This window comes from Penaeus japonicus, unplaced genomic scaffold, assembly GCF_977035675.1.
Source record: "Penaeus japonicus unplaced genomic scaffold, GWHDUDI00000001_assembly GWHDUDI00000028, whole genome shotgun sequence".
In the NCBI taxonomy this organism is placed as follows: Eukaryota; Metazoa; Arthropoda; class Malacostraca; order Decapoda; family Penaeidae; genus Penaeus; species Penaeus japonicus.
The window spans coordinates 11,951,195-11,968,694 of NW_028234430.1; the positions used below are offsets into that span (position 1 = coordinate 11,951,195).

The window sequence follows — 17,500 nt, forward strand, 5'->3', positions numbered from 1 at the left end:
GTTCGGGGAGAGGGGGAGCGGAATTAGGATGGGGACTGTAGGGTTAAGGGGGGGGGGTGGAAGAGGAGAAGGGGGTTTCACAATTGCACAGTTGCACGGCGAAGAGGACGCCGTGTGCCGCGTTGGTTGGCGGCGGTGGCGGCGGCCGCGTGGCTGGTAGCAAGTTGGCGCTCGCTGGCTGCGGATTCGGCTTTTTGCATCGGCCACGTTTAGATGCCGCACATTTTATGTTGGCCAGGCGGCCTCGTGGGGAGAGAGAGAGAGAGAGAGAGAGAGAGAGAGAGAGAGAGAGAGAGAGAGAGAGAGAGAGAGAGAGAGAGAGAGAGAGAGAAAGGGGGGGGAGGGAGGGAGGGAAGGAGGGAGAGAGAGAGAGAGAGAGAGGGGGGGGGGCGATTGAAATTAATGTGATAGGAGGTTCCTAAGAAAAGGAAGGAAAGATGGGCGAAAGTGATAGAGAAATTTAGAGAGAGTGAGCGAGGGAGGGAGGGGAGGGGAAGGGAAGGGAGGGGAGAGGGACTGGCCAGCCGTCGTGTGCGGGTCGTGAAGCATTGTTGTGACTGCCCGGGGGAGGGGGGAGGGGGTAGCCAGAGACACCGATGTGCGAGCGGTGGAATTAACGGTTTGTCCGGTGCAGTTTGTTTTAGAGGCGCTGTGGCACTCCCCCGCCGTGCCAGCGTTGGGAGGAGTGACGTGGGGGGGGGGGTACAGCGGTTGAAGAGAACGTCCATGGTATTGGGCAGGTCCTGCGGAAGCCGGGATGGGTACGAGAGTTGTCTTTTTATTTTTTATTTATTTATATTGTTTTAATGCCAACCCCCTCTCTCTCCTCTCTCCTCTCTCTCTCTCTTTCTATCTCTCTCTCTCTCTTTCTCTCTCTCTCTCTCTCTCTGGAAAAAATAAAGAAATAGCAGGCGCTCTATATATCCAGGCGTACCCAATAAGACGTAGACAGACAGACAGACCGAAGGATCGTGTTGCAGGGCGGTAAGAGGGGGGGGGGGGGTTGGCCCGGCATGCGGCTCGGGATCCCCAGGTAACACACAGGTAAGGCTGAGGGACGGCAGGGGGAGGAGGAATAGTGTCGGGGGAGGGAGGGAAGGAAGGAGGGAGGGAGGGAGAGAGGGAAGGCGGGCAGGTCAGGTTGGGCGGCGTGCCAAGTGGTGCCAACGCGTGACACATGGTACTACTACCAGGGATGGGGGTATAGGAGAGGAGTGGGGGTCAGGGTCGGGGGCGATGACACGGGTGGAGGGGGTAGGGGGGGCAAGGTGGGTTGGTAGGTAAGCTCTTGGTGACACCATCGCTAGCGGCGGTGCCTGAGCAACTGTCAGTGCTTTCACGGCCAAAGTCGGGAAGAAAGCCTGGGTGCTGTTTGCTCGCTCAGTCTCTCTCTCTCTCTCTTCCTCTCTCTCTCTCTCTCTCTCTCTCTCTCTCTCTCTCTCTCTTCCTCTCTCTCTCTCTCTCTCTCTCTCTCTCTCTCTCTCTCTCTCTCTCTCTCTCTCTCTCTCTCTCTCTCTCTCTCTCTCCCTCTCTTCCTCTCTTCCTCTCTTTTTGGGGGGGGGGGGGGGGGGGCTTGGGGGGGGGGGGGGGGGGGGGGGGGGTGGGGGGGGTGGGGGGGGGGGGGGGGGGGGGGGCGTGTCCTCTCTCTCTCTCTCTTTCCAGGGGGGGGGTCTCTCTCTCTCTCTCTCTCTCCCTCTCTCTCTTTTCTTCTTTCTCTCTCTCCTCTGTCTTTCTCTCTTTTTCTCTCTTCCTCTCTCTTTTTCACTATCCCTCTCTCTCTCTCTCCTCCTCTCCCCCCTCTCTCTCACTCTCTCTCTCTCTCTCTCTCTCTCTCTCTCTCTCTCTCTCTCTTCTCTCTCTCTTTCTCTCTCTTTCTCTCTCTCTCTCTCTCTCTCTCTCTCTCTCTCTCTCTCTCTCTCTCTCTCTCTCTCTCTCCTCTCTCTCTCCCTCTCCCTCTCCCTCTCCCCTCTCTCGCTGTCTCTTTCCTATCACCGAAAGCGCTTATGGGCTTCAAGGGAAGTAGAAGAGAAACAAGCGAGTACTTCCTTTGTGGGGAGGGGGGGGGGGTGTTCGTCTGTACTGTGTTCTGTTGCTTTGATGTGTCTCCAGGATAAAGGAAGAGTGAAATTGCTTTTCGGGATTTCATTCTCTCGCTCGTTATATAAGTTCAGGGGTTTGGCTTGGGCGACATGTACTGTACCTCGGCACAGGAATGAAAGAACGATAGAGAGAGAGAGAGAGAGAGAGAGAGAGAGAGAGAGAGAGAGAGATAGAGATAGAGATAAAGGAAGAGAAGAGAAGATAAAGACAAAAATGAACCCTCAACTCCTAGCACATCCCCTGCACCGTATCCCCTTCTTAGCCCCTCTCTCCCCTCATTCCTCCTCCCCCTTCCCCTCACCCCCTGTGAGTAGGACTAATAATACATGGCCTTCAAACCCGTCCTTTCTCCCCCACCCCCTCTCCCTGTCCCCTCAGAGGCCGCTACCTCCATTTTGCAGATTTTTTTTTCTTCTCATTTTTACCCGTGTTCAATATTCTTGAATGTCCAGCCATTGTTGTTGCCTTCGCTGGGTTGATGGGGGTGGAGTGGGAGGGGTAGAGGAGGAGGAGGAGGAGGAGGCTGGAGAAAAAATAGGAGGAAAATTATGAGGGAGGGGGGGGGAGAGAGAGAGAGAGAGAGAGAGAGAGAGAGAGAGAGGACGATGAGGTAGTGGAGAGTGGGGAGTGAGGAGGAGCATGAGAGGAGAGATGGGTGAGGAGAGAGAGAGGAGAGGGTATGAGGAGGAGAGAGAGAGAGAGAGAGAGAGAGAGAGAGAGAGGGGGGGGTGAGAGAGAAGTGAGGATGGAGAAGTGTGGGGGGTGTGAGATGGGGGGTGAGAGAGAGAAGATTGGGCGGGGGGGGGGGCGTGCAGTTGGTGGTGAGCGAGCTCCTTTCTTCTACCCTTTCCACACTTAGGATAAACATCCTCCCTTCACCCCCGGTTTCCCTCCTGCAGCCAAAGCCCCCCCCCCTTCTCCCCTTCGTAAACAGAGGACTGAGAGCACCACTTTTACTTCTCTCTATATATTATCTTTATTTGTTCATCCATCTATCAATCTATCTTCTTTTTCTTCCTTTCTTTTCTCTTTTCTTTCTCTTTCATTCTCGTTTCCTGAATGTGTGAGGTCGAGTTCGTTGTCTTCCTCCTCCTCCTCCTCCCCTCTTTCTTCTCCCCCCCCCCCCCTTCGCCGATAATGACACGGCATTTGGCTCCTCTTTCGTATCTTCGCGTGCTTGTTTGTTAGTTTGTTTGGGAAGCAAAACGGTTGTGTATATGTTTTGAGGTGAGGGGAATAGGGGAAGGACAGAGGGAGGGAAGGGAAGGGGAAGGGGAAGGGTGAAGCGTAGGGCGTAGGGTGTAGAGGAGGGAAGGGAAGGGAAAGGGAAATGGGGGGGGGGGGATTTGGGTGCGGGGTCGGTGTTGGGGGGATGGAGAAGGGTTTGACAGGTGATGGCGTGTCAAGACGGCGGCGGGACGGACGGGAGGGAGATGGTTCAATAAATACCTCGCGATTGTTCCTGCATCGTGTTTCGCTGGCGCCAGTTGTGTGTGCGTGAGTGCGTGCGTACGGAGAAATGAGAGAGAGAGAGAGAATCTGCTGGAACTCCGAGGTGGAGGTGAGGGAGTAGAGGGGGTTTATTATCATCATTATTTCTCTCGTGCACTTTCGTTTCCTGCGCCTCCTTTTGGTCCTTGCTTCCCCTCTCGTTCGTTCGTCGTCATCAGCAGCGAATACTCTTCCTGACGAGAGAGTCGAGACGAATGCCCTGCCTTTCAGCTTTGAAGCTGGGGAGGCGGTGGGGGTGGGGAGGAAGGGGGGGATTGCCTTGTCTTTCTCTTCAGAGTTTGCTTGCGAGGTAAACTATGCGTGAAATTGTCCTCTTGTCTTTTGCTTTTCACTCCCCTTCCTGCATTTCTCGTTATCATCTCTCTCTCTCTCTCTCTCTCTCTCTCTCTCTCTCTCTCTCTCTCTCTCTCCCTCTCCATCTCTCCATATTCCAACCCTTGCTGTCATTTCCATTTCCATTTCTATTTCTATTCCATTCCTCCCTCTCTGCGAAAATGTATAGGATAATTTTGTGCAACCCTCCTCCCTCCCTTCCTCCTACGCTCCTCCCCCTTCTCCTGCCTCTCTCCCAATCTTCCTTCCTTCCCTTTCTCCCACGCCCTCCCCCCCCCATCCTCCCTCTTTCCCTGTCTCCCCCCCCCCCCCTTCTCTCTCTTCTCCCCCTGGCCTTCCTCTTCATCCAGTGCCTGAGTACCTGCTGCTGTTCTCCTGTCAAAGCTTGGTATGCGCTCGAAATTCTCGGGGGAAGGGAAGTAGGCCGAGGGATCTATGCGTGACAAGTGCTTCTCCTCCCTTTCCCTCCCTTGCCATTTCTCATTCCCTTTTCCTGTTTTCCTCTTTTTTCCCTTTCCCCTTTCTCGTTTCTTTCGTTTTTTTTTTCCTTCGAGTATATGGGTGCAGAGGGAAAGGTTGAGTGAATAGGAGGAATAATAATAATACTTAGGTGGAGAGTGAGTGAATGAGTGATAAGAGACGCTAGAAAAAAAACATGGAAGCCTACCAGAAGTCAGCCTACCATGAGGAAATTGCCGCCGGAGGATGTTGAATTATGAAGGATGGAGACAGAGGGAGCGTCACGATAAAAAAGAGGGTGAGAGGGGGAGGGGAGGGAGGGTGGGGACATGTGAAAGACTAGCTTAGTGATGGAAGAAAAAAGGAGGGGGGGGGGAGAGAAGCGTAAAGAATTCGAGATGGAAATATATTTTTGAGAAAGAGGGAGGGAATGAGAGAAAAGAAAGAAAGAGAAAAGGGGGAGGGATAGAGGGAGGAAGAGAGGGGAGGAGGGGCACTCCCAGGGGAAATAAAGGTTGGTATGAGAGAACGAGGGGAGGGGAGGGGAGGGGTGGAGGGTTATCCGAGGAAGAGTAACGGACCTTCTAATTGGCGTGTGGTATTTTGACTGCGGGTAATTTGTTTTGTTCCCCCGGTGCAGTGTAGGAGGTTGGGGGGGGGGGTATAAGGGAGGGCATGTGGAGGGATCCTTGACACTTGGCGGTCGGTTTAATCAAAAGAGGAAAGTCAACACGTCTTCGCTGTATGTGATCTAGCTATCCGCCTCTCTCTCTATATTTCTATTTCTTTTTCTTTCTCCACCCTCCCTTCTTCCCTTTTGTTTTCCTTCGTTTATCATCATCCTCCTCCACGCCCTCCCTTCGCTATCCTCCTCCTCTCCTATGCATTATCGTCCGACCCACCCATCCCCTCTTAACTTTATGCGCCGGAAGTTTTATCCCCTTATCTGGAGCCTCTTCTGCCACTCCGCAGCCCTCCCTCCCTCCCCTCCCCCTCCCCTCTCCCTCTGCCTGTTCTTCTTCTCTTCCTTCTAGCCTTATTTTTTATACTTTTTGACTTTTTCCGCCTTTATTTTTTGCCCTCTTTCTCTTCTTCACTTTTCTTTCATTTCTTTCCCATGCGCTTGGATTCCCGATTCCTTCTTCTGTGAGGGAGGGAGGGAAAGTTGGAGGGAAAAGATGATGTCAAGCCCTTGACGTCATTGTGAAGGTCGCAAGCGGCTGCATTACTGAAGGGACGACCTACTTTTATCATGAAGAGAGAATGAGAAAAAACGTTTTTTGTTTTTCTTTTTGTTTTTTTCATTTTTGTCCATTTGTTCATTTTATTATTATTATTATTATTATAATTTTCTTTGTCACCAATCTATAAACCATTCACCCATTCATCACTATCACCCACTACCACCCTCATCATAGGGCATGCAAAGTAGCGTAGTTCAGTTATTATGATTTCCGTAGTGTAATAAACTAACTTGGCCATAATGTGAAACAGACCCCGATACGCTTAAGGCTGGGCAGGCAGGTTTAACTGATGATCTTTTCTTGTGTCTTTACAGGTACGTGTCGACCGAACCTTCAGAGTGTGATGGAAGCTGTGTATGGCGAGGCGTGAGTAGAGAAAGAGAGAGAGAGGGAGAGGAATGAATGAATTAATTGTATGTTTGTATTCAGTCATGTGTGTGGCTTTTTTTTATTTACGCCCTTGTGTTCGTGTGATTAATTTCGGCGTAAGTATTTCGCACGAGTCGATATTGGTGAGCCAGGAACGACGTGCATATCTGACTCAACGCATGAGATCACTCTTGGTCCGCCGCGACGCCCCTTGGCTCGTGCAGGAGGCTCTCGAGCCTCGGGAAGACCACCGACCGTAGAAGGCTCTAGGCGCTGCTGAACTTAAATGTCAGCAGCTGACACCAACTCGCTCGCTCGCGGCCACGGCCAGGCTGACAGCTGGAGGTGACAGACGGAGCTGACGGCGAAGGACCTTGAGCAGCGGGGCCACGCCCTGCTAGCCACCAATTTCATTAGAGGGACGACTCTGGTGCTGACGGCGGCGCTACCCTTATCGCGGATCCCCGCCCCCTCCTCCTCCTCCTCCTCCTCCTCCTCCTCCTCCTCCTCCTCCTCCTCCTCCTCCTCGCCCCCCCCCCCTCACCCCTGACCTCCCCTCTTTCGTCGGCTCACCCCCACACACACTTCCCCTATTTCCTCCATACCCTCCGTCTCCGTTTTACTCCACCCTTTCCCGACTCTTTCACCTATCTTTCCTCCTTTCATTTTTTTCCTCCCTCCCCCATTTCTGCCTTGTCACTACCAGGATGTTTTCCTTCTTTTCTTCTTCCCCGTGTCTTCTTTCTTTCTCTCTTTCAGCTCCTATGCCCCCCATCCCCACCCGACCCCCTTTTCCTTTCTCATTTCTCTTGGGTACACTTCTCCCCGGCCCGGAGGGAGTGCATGGAAGGGAGGGAGGGAAGGAGGGATCAAAGTGAAGGACAGGAGTAGAGTAGAGTGGAGAGGGGGATAGATCAAGAGGAAGAGCAGAAAGAGAAAAGTAAAGAGGAAGGATAATAGGTTTAAGAGAAGGGTTAGGGTTGGGGGGAGGGCAAAGGCGAAATGAATACGAAGTGAGAGAGTAAGTGGTAGAGGGATTCGGATAAAAGATAAGTAGAATGAGGAAAAAGGAGGAAGAGAGAATGGGGGGATTAGAACATGGGGGGAATAGGCTTTGGAAATAAAAAGGTCGTTGAAAGGCTTGGGGTTCAGAAGGTCACTGGTTCAGGTTCAGCCAAAGAAATGCGCGAGGACTTGAGGGGAAACGCGCTGGCGAGGGGTAGTGGTGACTGTGGTGATGAGGAGGATGACGGGCCGTGTGAGGTAATGGCGTTGCGAAGGAAAACATTTCAAATGGGCCACTTGCACAAGAGCTGTCGGAGAGGGAAGACCTTTTTCCGCTAGAAATGACGGGTTCGGGGATAATTTCCTCTCCCTCTCCATTTCTCTCTCCCTCCCTCCCTCTCCACTTCTCTCTCTTAACCCCTTCCCCCTCCCTCCCTCTCTTTCCCCTCTTTCTCCCTCTCTCTTTCCCCCTTTCTCCCTCTTTCTTTCCCCCTTTCTCCCACTCTCTTCCCCCCCCATCTCCTCTCTCTCTCTCTCTCTCTCTCTCCCTCCCTCCCTCCCTCCCTCCCTCCCTCCCTCCCTCCCTCCCCCCCTCTCTCCCCTCTCTCCCCTCTCTCCCTCCCCCCCTCTCTACTTCTTCTTCTACTACTTCTGCCTCTTTCTATCACTACCACTATCCTCCCGTCCCCTCATTTTGTACCTGCTGAATGGAGAGTGCAACTTGCATCTCTAAAGAGAATCTTCACTGAATAACCAGAGACGCTGTGCCTTCGCTTGTGTGTGTGTCTCTCAACTTTACTTTCCTCTTTTTTTTTCCTTTCCCTCTCCCTCTTCTTCTTCCTGTTGTCGGTGGCTTTTTATCCCTTTATCTTTCTGCCGAGCTCCTCCTTTTTGGCAGCCGGCTCGACGTGCATGGACACCGCCGCGGGCAGGGATTGTAAGCCGAGAATAATTAAGAAATGCGCGGTGCCGAGGACACGTGTGCGTTTTCGCGACGTGGGGCGGGGGAAGGGGGGGGGGGTAGTGGCGGTAACCCGATGCTAGTCGCCGGATGCGTTGCACGGCCAAGAAGCGCTTCGGTTTCGAGCGGTCGGTATGGTATTGATAATAGCGGCTATTTATATGAATTAATTATTTTCCCCGTTTGATTGTGCCCGAGGTCGCTTTGTTTGAATTTATCCTTGTCTTTACTCTGTTAAGGATTTTGTTGCATTGTGATTTTATTTTATTTTTTACTGTTTTATTCCTTTTTTTGCCTAGTCGTTTCAGAAAACAAAATAATTTTAATCCCCCCCCGAACATGTAATCGTCCCGCATGTATAAATTCTTTTTGAAAGAGAATCTCCTTCGAGTTCGCCCTTCAAGTTTCCTCACGCCCGCTGCGCTACACGCCCATATATACACCGCCGTCGACGCACTGAAAGTTGCACCGTTGACGACGCAAAGTTTGGACGAGAGCATTAGTTTTATTGGGAAGGAGGGAGAGAAGGAAGGAGGAGGAGGTGGAGGTGGAGGAGGAGGAGGAGGAGGAGGTTGAAGTTGAGGTTGTAGTAGTAGTTGTAATAGGAGGGAGAGGGAAGGGAAGGGATGGGAAAGGAGATAGCGAAGAGGAAGTTAGGCGGTAGATCGATTTGGCTGAACTGTAAACATGTTTTATTCATGTTCCTGAGGCGCTGTTTTCCCCCCTCCCCTTCTCTCCCTTTTTGTCAGTTCCTCTTCCACTTACCCGCCGTTCTTTTAGTTAAGTTTTCCCCCCTTTTGAAGGATACCTTGTTTACTTCGTTTATTTCTCTTCCCTATCTCCCTCTTTCCGTTGCCTTGGTACTTTCCTATCTCGTTTCCCCTGTCCTCTTTCCCATTTTCCCTTTTCTCCTTCCCTCCTTCCCAATGCATCCCCCATGTCCCCTCCTCTCATCCTGCTTCTTTTTTTCTTTTTTTTCTCTCATTTTCTCTGCGCCTCGTGTGTCATCAGTTCTCTGTCGATTAATTATTTATTCCATCATCTTATCTAATTTATTGTTTGCTTTTTTATATTATAACCATGATTATTTTTTTTTATGAATCATTACGAATATTATTATAGAATCCCCTCATATCCCGTTTTCTGCTGTATGAGAATGTTGACCTGCATCGACGGGCGTGAGTGACCTCGATGTCTCTTTTATTGGTACTTGCGGCCGATCCTGGAGTCCTCTTGGGGCCGCCTTTTCCGACCTTATCACCCTGCTTGCCCCTCCTCTTCCCTCTTCCCGTTTCCCTTTTTCCCTTTGCCCTCTTCCCTCTTACCTCTTACCTTTTCCCTTTTCCCTTCACCTACCCTGGATCCCCTTCCAGTTTTTTTTCTTGGCTCTGTTTTTGGTTTGGTTGTGAAGGTGTTCAGTTGCAGATTTTTTGTTTGTTTTTGTTAGTTTGTTTGAGGTCCCTGGGTGTTCAAAGAGTTGATGGGGAAGTCATTTTGCAAAGGAACTGTAACCGTGTTGTAAAAGGGTGGTGTGACGTTGAAGAAGAAAAGAGAGGGTGGTATTTCGTGCTTAGTTTCGTTTCTCTTTTCTTTTTTTTTCTTTCATGTTAATCTATGCCCTTTTCTATCTCGGCGGCCACCCCTCCTGTCTTCGCCTTACACTCCCGCTCCCTCCCGCTTCTTTCTCTCTCCTCCTCATCTTCCCCCTCCGCCTCAACAACCCCGCCCCCCTGTCTACCTGTCCTCAGCTGGCCGTGGTAGGTGACGTGAACCCCGTCTCCCCATGTGTTTGTAAAGGCGTATATTTTGGGTTGTCAGTGCCAGCTGGTTGGAATGGCACCTCCTCCCTCTTCCTCTTCCCTCTTCCCCTCCCTTTTACCTTCCTCCCCACTGTTCTCTCCCCCTCCCTCTTCCTCCCCGCCCCCTCCCCTCTTCCTCCTCCTCCTCCCCCCCCTTTCTTCCTCCTCCTCCCCCCCTTTTTTCCTTCCTTCCTCCCCCTCCTGCTGCTGCTCTCCCTACCCCTACCCATCCCTTTCTCCTACCCTTCCTCCCTCTTCCCTCATTAGAGGCTCTTTGGAAACGAGGTGTTTAATTCCTCGTGGGGATGAACTCTATGCAGCCAGGTAAGACGAAGTTTGCGAAGGGCGCGAGTGTGGCCGTAATTGAGCGAGGGGATGGTGGACAGGCAGAGAGGAGGGGGCGGGATGGGGGGCATGGGGAGTCAAGGAGGAGGAAGATGAAAGATAAAGAAAAAACAAAAAAAAACAAAGGCATCATGAGGGTGGAAGGTAGGTAGGTAGATAGGTAGGGAGTCCTCTTGTCGCATGTGAAGGGGTAGATGGCGGTGAGACAAAAGGGCTTTTGGAAGGAGATGATTAATGCAGATGTTGGGAGTCTCGCGTCGCGCTCTTAGCTTATCCATCCATCCATTCATCTATCTGTCCATCTATCTTTTTTATTTGATATCCTCTCCTCGTCCTCGCTCCTCTCATTGAGTCATTATGCGAGCGATTTCCGAGTGGCTGCTTGAGTGAGCTGAGTAAGTGCGCCTGGGTGGGAGAAGGCACCCCCAAGGGCACCCCCAAGGGCCAAATAAACAAGCGAGGGAATCGGTCGGTTATTTAGGGCTTGCGAGGGAGTGGAGGGACGTCTTGTTACAAACACACGGGGGCCTGCTGCGTCGGGAGGGGGTCCGAGGAGGGGGCCGTGGGGCTCGGCCTGCGCGCTTGTTTATACGTTACCTATTTCTGGTGACGTACGGACACGCCGTACCCGGGCGTACCGCGCGGATGACGTGCGGGTCCCTCTGTGCCGCCGCCCTTTGCGCGTTATCGGTGGGTGGCTTGGGATTGTGCGGCGTTTTTTATTTATTATTATTGTTATTGTTCTATGTGTTTCTCGGCTGTGCTGAAGAGGGAGGGCAGGGAAGGAAGCGAATTCCCTCTCCCCTTTTCTTTTCCTTTTCATAAGAAAACGGAGGGTGGCATGAGGTAAAACTGGAGGAAAGTTCGGAGGAGATCCCCTTGAGGAGCGAAATGGGAGGGAGGGAGGGAGGGAGGGAAGGAAGGAAGGAACGAACCATCTGGGCCAGGATGGTGGGAATTAGGGACGGTTGAAGTGAGGCAAAGGGAACCAGCTGGCACAAGGCTTGACAGCGCGAGGGGCTCCTGTGTGCGTATGCACTTGTCTGTGTGTCTGGATGTGTGTATGTGAGGTTTCATGAGGGAGAGATTGAGATCTGGGTTTAGCGCGAGATAGGAGGGTGAGAGTAGGGGGATGGGGGGGAGGGGTTTGCATAACAACTCCCGTTGCCAAGATTAGGAACATCGGGGCATAACGGAGAGAGAGAGAGAGAGAGAGAGAGAGAGAGAGAGAGAGAGAGAGAGAGAGAGAGAGAGAGAGAGAGAGAGAGAGAGAGAGAGAGAGACCTAGCAAGAGAGAGCAGTGGCGGTTGTGGCTGTGGCCGCGGGAGCACCTGGTAAATATTTACCTGAGGAGATTATTGAGTGGCGGAGTTGTAGGTGGGGTCGGGCACCTCCCTCGCTCCCTGCCGCCGCGCCTGCTGCTGCTGCCGCCGCTCGACGCCTCTCTCGTCTCTCCCCCCCTCACTCTCCCTCTCCCCCCCCTTTGTATTCTTGGTTATCGCCCCCTTTCATTACGTCGGAGGATGGTGAACGTCTCGACTGCTAGCCGGTCGTGTCATGCAACCTCGCGCTTGGAAACCTTTCTACTCGTGCATTTTCATTGCCTCTTCTATTTCACCTTTCCCCTTTCCCCTTTCCCGTTCCCCCTTCTCATGATCTCGCTCCTTCCCATTACTTTCTTCTCATTTTTATCCCCTCCTTACTCTTTCCTTGTTGGCCGTCAGCATCTGTCAGGTTGCATCGTGCGGCCGCGAGACTGCTCTTCGCGTAAACAGGTGTTGGCAGGAAAGAGGGGAGGGGAGAGGGGAGAAGAGAGGGAAAGGCACGTAAGGAACGCCTCGACAAGGACGTGCTGATGCTGTAGTTTAGGTGGCATGCGACGTATGACTTGCTGCCCCCCCCCCCCCTTCTGCCTCCCTCCTCTGTCTCTCTCTCTCTCTCTCTCTCTCTCTCTCTCTCTCTCTCTCTCTCTCTCTCTCTCTCTCTCTCTCTCTCTCTCTCTCTCTCTCTCTCTCTCTCCCCCCCCTCTCTCTCCCCCCTCTCTCCCCCTCCCCTTCCCCTTCCCCTTCCCCTTCCCTCCTCCTCCCTCTCCCCCCTCCCCATCCCTCTTTTCCCCCACTTTACCCTTCCCTCCTTTTCATTTTGTTTTTCCTTTCGATGGCTTCCTTCGCACTCTTACTCACTCGCTCGCACCCCTCCCCCCAACGGCCTATTACCCGTAGTCGCTGGCGTCGTCGTCCTCGTCCTCGTCCTCGTCCTCCATTGTTAGCGATCCGAGGAGCGCGAGGAGCGGCCGAATCGCCCCCCGGGGACGCGATGCACTCTGCGGTAGTGACGTCACGTTTCTTGGGTGTTGTTGCCATGGTTACGGCTTCGCTGGATGGACTACTCAGGTGTTGCCATGGTGACGGGTGTTATGTGATCAGCCGGGGTGTTGGTAGTAACACGGGCTGGCGTGATTGATGGAGAGGGATGAGGCGCTTTGGAGGGAGGGGGAGGGGGAAGTGTGGGGAGAGAAACCTTATCCATGCGGACGATTGGACGGACATGCAAACATACACACGCACGCACGCCTACTCTTAGTGCCGCTTGTCCGTTCTTGATTCCGTTACTGTTACCAAAGGATATCTCTCGCGCTCTCTTTCTCTTTTTCTCTCTCTTTGTATCTCCTATCGCCTCATCTCTCTCCCCCTCTCCCCCTCTCCCCCATTCGCGCTACGATACACCCTGTTATTATTATAGTTCTCGCAAGAAGTTATGCCAAGACCCGAGAGTTACGTGGGTCTCCTCGACCGGTTTATATTCAGTCGCCCTGTTCAAGCGACGCCGGGATTAGACCGCGAACGCAAAGCTCTTCTTTTTCTAGTCGGTATCATTGGTAGCAACAAAAATAACCGTAAGTGTTATTTTATCATTATCCGTAATCGTGAGTTTGTTTGAAGTTTTTTCGCATTTCAGTTGTTAGTGACAAAAGTGTACTTTTACTACAAGCACTACTATTACCATTGTCATGGTAATTAGTTTTCCTTTTTTCCCCTTCACGTTGTCGTCTGTGATTCGTCTTGTCCTCCGGGTAGATCATCGGGACGGGTTTGGCTTATCTGGATAAAAGGAATGCGTTTCATGTCTGCCTTTAAGTATGTGACTAGAAGAGTCGGTGTGTATGTATGTGTGTGTGTTTTTAATCGTGTGAATGTTTTGTTCAAGAGTGAGAGATAGAGGCGAGAGATAAAGAGAGAAAGTGTGCAGGTGCGAGTGAGAGCGTGCAACAGAGGCGCCCCCTTTTACTAAACGCGTCCTTTCTTTCTCCCTCCCCCCCTACAGGACAGAGTCTTGGCTACGGATTTGTAAATTACGTCCGGCAGGATGACGCCGAGAGAGCCATCAACCAGCTAAACGGTCTACGTCTTCAGAACAAAACTATAAAGGTTGGAGCGCTGGGTTTTTCTGTATTGTGTTTTGTAGTTGTCATTTTTGTTATATACTATATACATAGATGTGGATTCTTTAAAAAATATGTAGATGAAAGTTCATTATGATTGATACAAGTAAATTTCAAGTCTCTAGTTTTTATTGTAAGTTATGAAGCTTAGAAGTCTTGTTTGGTCAATCAGTGCAATTTTGATGGCCAGTTTGATTTTTTTTCTCTCAGTAGTGAATTCATGTATTTTACATGTCTTTTTATTTGTTTGTAGGAAGGCTTTGACTTTACACTGAATTTAGTTGAATAATTTATCGCATTCAGTTAACGTAATTGTTAAAGCAGTGTCCATTAGGCTGTGTAGATGGTGGAGACGACCTTACTTTAACGTCTCTATAAGGGATAGATAGGAAATATTGATAGTCCTGTTAGGATTTAAGATAAACTAACCTGGGCACCCCTCCTCCCCTTCTCCCGTCCCTCTAACGCCCCTTCATGGCCCTGGTGGTGCCCCTCTCGTTTTCCCTCCCCTCCCTCCACCCGGCCCCATCTTCCTTCTCTGTTTCCTTTTCCTATTCTTCTTCTCCCACCTCCTGTAACTACTGCGCTTACCGGTCCTCTATCCTCTCCGCTCTCCCCACCCCCCTTTCCCCCCGCTATCCCCACCCCCCTTTCCCCCCCGCTATCCATACCGCCTCCTACAACTCCTACAACTGTCCCTTGCGCCTCGTCCGCCCGCAGGTGTCGTACGCCCGCCCGAGCAGCGAAGCCATCAAGGGCGCCAACCTGTACGTGTCGGGGTTGCCCAAGTCCATGACGCAGCAGGACCTGGAGGGCATGTTCAGGGCCTACGGCTCCATCATCACCTCGCGAATCCTCTGCGATAACATCACCGGTGAGGCCGCCCCGCCGCCCCTGCCTGCCATCTCCGCGGCATCTCCGCGCGGGATGCTGCGCTGGCATGGCTTTACGAGACACTTTTTTTGTTGTTTTTATAGTTTTGTTTGCCATTTTGTAGATGCTAGAATGATGATGTTTGGGTATTTTTTTTTATTATTTTTATCATTTTTGTGAATTTGGTGTAGGACTTTCTTCTTTATTTCTCTTTTTTGTTTTTCCCTATTCTTAATGCCTTTTTGATATTATTACTATTATATTCTCTTAATTTCCCCATTTTATACTATTTCTTCCCGTCTCTCTCTCTCTCTCTCTCTCTCTCTCTCTCTCTCTCTCTCTCTCTCTCTCTCTCTCTCTCTCTCTCTCTCTCTCTCTCTCTCTCTCTCTCTCTGCTCCTCCTTACTCCTTCCTCTTTCCTCTTCTTCCTCTTTCCTCTTTCCTATCCTCCGCCTGTCTTTATCAGTACACCCTATTTAACTCTTTCCGTTCTCTGCGAGCCAATTTTGGTCCTCCGGTAAATATTCCTCGAACACGAGATCACACTCTCCCTAATGGCCTTTCGACTGAAATATTTATCGTTGGCAGCCAAATGAAGGAGCAAAGAACAGGGCTCAATAAATGGTGCAAAAAGAGAAGGGAAGAGATAAGAGAGTTTTTTTCTTTCTCTTCGTTTCTCGGTTTCTTTTTCTTTGCTCCTTTTTTTATTTGTTCATCTTTTTTCGGTAATATCTCTCTCCTCTCTATCTTCTCTCTCTCTTTTGTCTCTCTCTCTTTCTGGTTTAATTACGTCTTTCCCCTCCTTATTTTAATTATTCTACTCCCCTCTTCGCTTTGCCCTTCTGTTGTAATTACTCCGTTCCTCTTCGGCCCTCTTTCGCTATCTCCTTTATGAATTTCTCTCTCTCTCTCTCTCTCTCTCTCTCTCTCTATATATATATATATATATATATATATATATATATATATATATATATATATATATATATATATCGATATCAAACCTTTTCTCTTTTGAATGTAGTTATTACCGCTATTTCTTCATTAACTTTTTCTTTCCTTTTATGTCTGCAATATAGTTCAATTTCTGTGTCTCTTTCCAGTGGTTTGTTATATAGTGTGTTATACATCGATCATACGGAGACTACTTTCCAGTCTAGAGTTTGATCTTAATTTGCATCTCCTAATAGTTCTCTCTCCCTCGACCTAACGCTCCTGATTCATGAGTGTAACCTCCTCGAGTGGGGGCTCGAGTGTAAGTGTTGACTGACGCCTCCCGTGGCCCTCCGTGGCCCTCTCCCCCTCCCCCAGGCCTGTCGAAGGGCGTGGGCTTCATCCGGTTCGACCAGCGCATCGAGGCGGAGCGCGCCATCCAGAAGCTGAACGGCACGATCCCCGACGGCGCCGCGGAGCCCATCACCGTCAAGTTCGCCAACAACCCCTCCAACAACAACAAGGCTGTACCCCCCCTGGCCGCCTACCTCTCCCCCCTGACGCGCCGCTACGGGGGGCCCATCCACCACCCTGCCGGCCGCTTCCGCTACATTCCGCTCTCCCCCCTTACCAGGTGAGTGCGTTGCCCGGTGACGGCCCTTCCACACACACTCTTTTCTCCGAACCCCACCAACCCCCACCCTCCCCTACCCGTCAACTCTTAAAAAAAAAAAAAGATCGCCCGCCAAAAATACACCTCTACCCCCTCCCCCCCCGAATTACCCCCAAATTCCCCTTTTCCTTTCAACCCCCATCACAACCCCTTCCCTCCTTTGTCATTTAGCCTCTGTCATCCCCCACCCCTTCTCCTTTGACATCTCCCCCACTTATTCCTCATGATCCTCTCCCTTCTCCCTTCTCCTTCTCCCTTCTCCCTTCTCCCTTCTCCCTTCTCCCTCTACCCGCCTTTAGCTCCCCTTCTTCCCCATCATCTCCTCCACATCTCTCCATCTCTCCTTACCTGGCATCATCATCGGCCCTCGTACAGCCACGGCATCAGAACTTGTACACACGCACACACAAATTCGTGAACAGGAATAACGACTGAATTAAAAAAACAAATTAGAAAAAAGATGTAGCTTTTCACAAGTTCAAGTAAACAACGATCTTGCCATTGCATCATTAGTGAGTGCATATGGGGGGGAGGGGGATAACCAAACAAACACATACAAGATACACAGTCACACACCGCCATCCCCCCCTCTCCCCCCTCTTCGAAAAGACCAAGCACGTTGCAATGCTAGCTGTCTTGCCTCCAGCGTCTTTGGGAAACTTCGGGATCTTGTAAGGAAATTCGAAAGAAATATTTGAGACCCACGAGTGGCCGATGGAGTAGTGATGGGCTTGGAAAATATACATGGAAACAAGTTAGCTCTTTCACTTCAACTGCATGCTGGAGGGATTGCTTGTAAACGGACGCAACATATATTTTTAACTGGTTAATTTTTGCATAGTCATATATCCGAGATTAGGTATTTGGATGCACACACACACACACACACACACACACACACACACACACACACACACACACACACACACACACACACACACACACACACACACACACACAATATTAGAATATCCTATTGAAGAGAACCCCAAATCACCCCTTTTCACCCTTACCTTCTACCTCTCTATCCACACCCGCCCATGCTCACCCTCGTGCGCAACACTCACACACACACGCGCGCGCGCGCGCGCACGAAAACAAAATTACGCTTTGTGGCTGTACTACAAACCCTTGTTATGCAACGAAAATCCCCACTCGTACCCACCATTCCCCCATCACCTCCCCTCTTTTTCATTCATTCATCCACCCCCCCCTCCATCTTCCCTCTTTTTCCCTCCCCTCCCCTCCCCTCCCCTCCCCTCCCCAAACACACACACAAGCTCGATAGACAGAGAAAAGAGAGCGTGGTTTTACACTCCGCTCCCATCACGTGTTATACACTCGGCACATTATTACTATTTTTGTTACTATTATTATTTTTATTTTTATTATTTTTTCTTCACCTCAAACTTGCACCATTCTTATTTCTTTTCCCCTCTTTTTTTTTGTTTG

The 17,500-nt window shown here is 50.8% G+C and overlaps 1 protein-coding gene across 14 annotated transcripts in view; it reads left to right on the forward strand.

Annotated features, from left to right (window-relative positions):
- LOC122259184 (ELAV-like protein 1) overlaps positions 1-17,500 on the forward strand; it is a 169,647-nt gene that overhangs the window by 134,880 nt on the left and 17,267 nt on the right. For all 14 annotated transcript variants that reach the window (XM_043025779.2, XM_043025787.2, XM_043025788.2 and 11 more), the window contains 3 exons: positions 13,452-13,555; positions 14,290-14,443; positions 15,754-16,009. In XM_043025779.2, the coding sequence (XP_042881713.1) occupies positions 13,452-13,555; positions 14,290-14,443; positions 15,754-16,009 (514 nt within the window). The remainder of the gene's footprint in view (positions 1-13,451; positions 13,556-14,289; positions 14,444-15,753; positions 16,010-17,500) is intronic.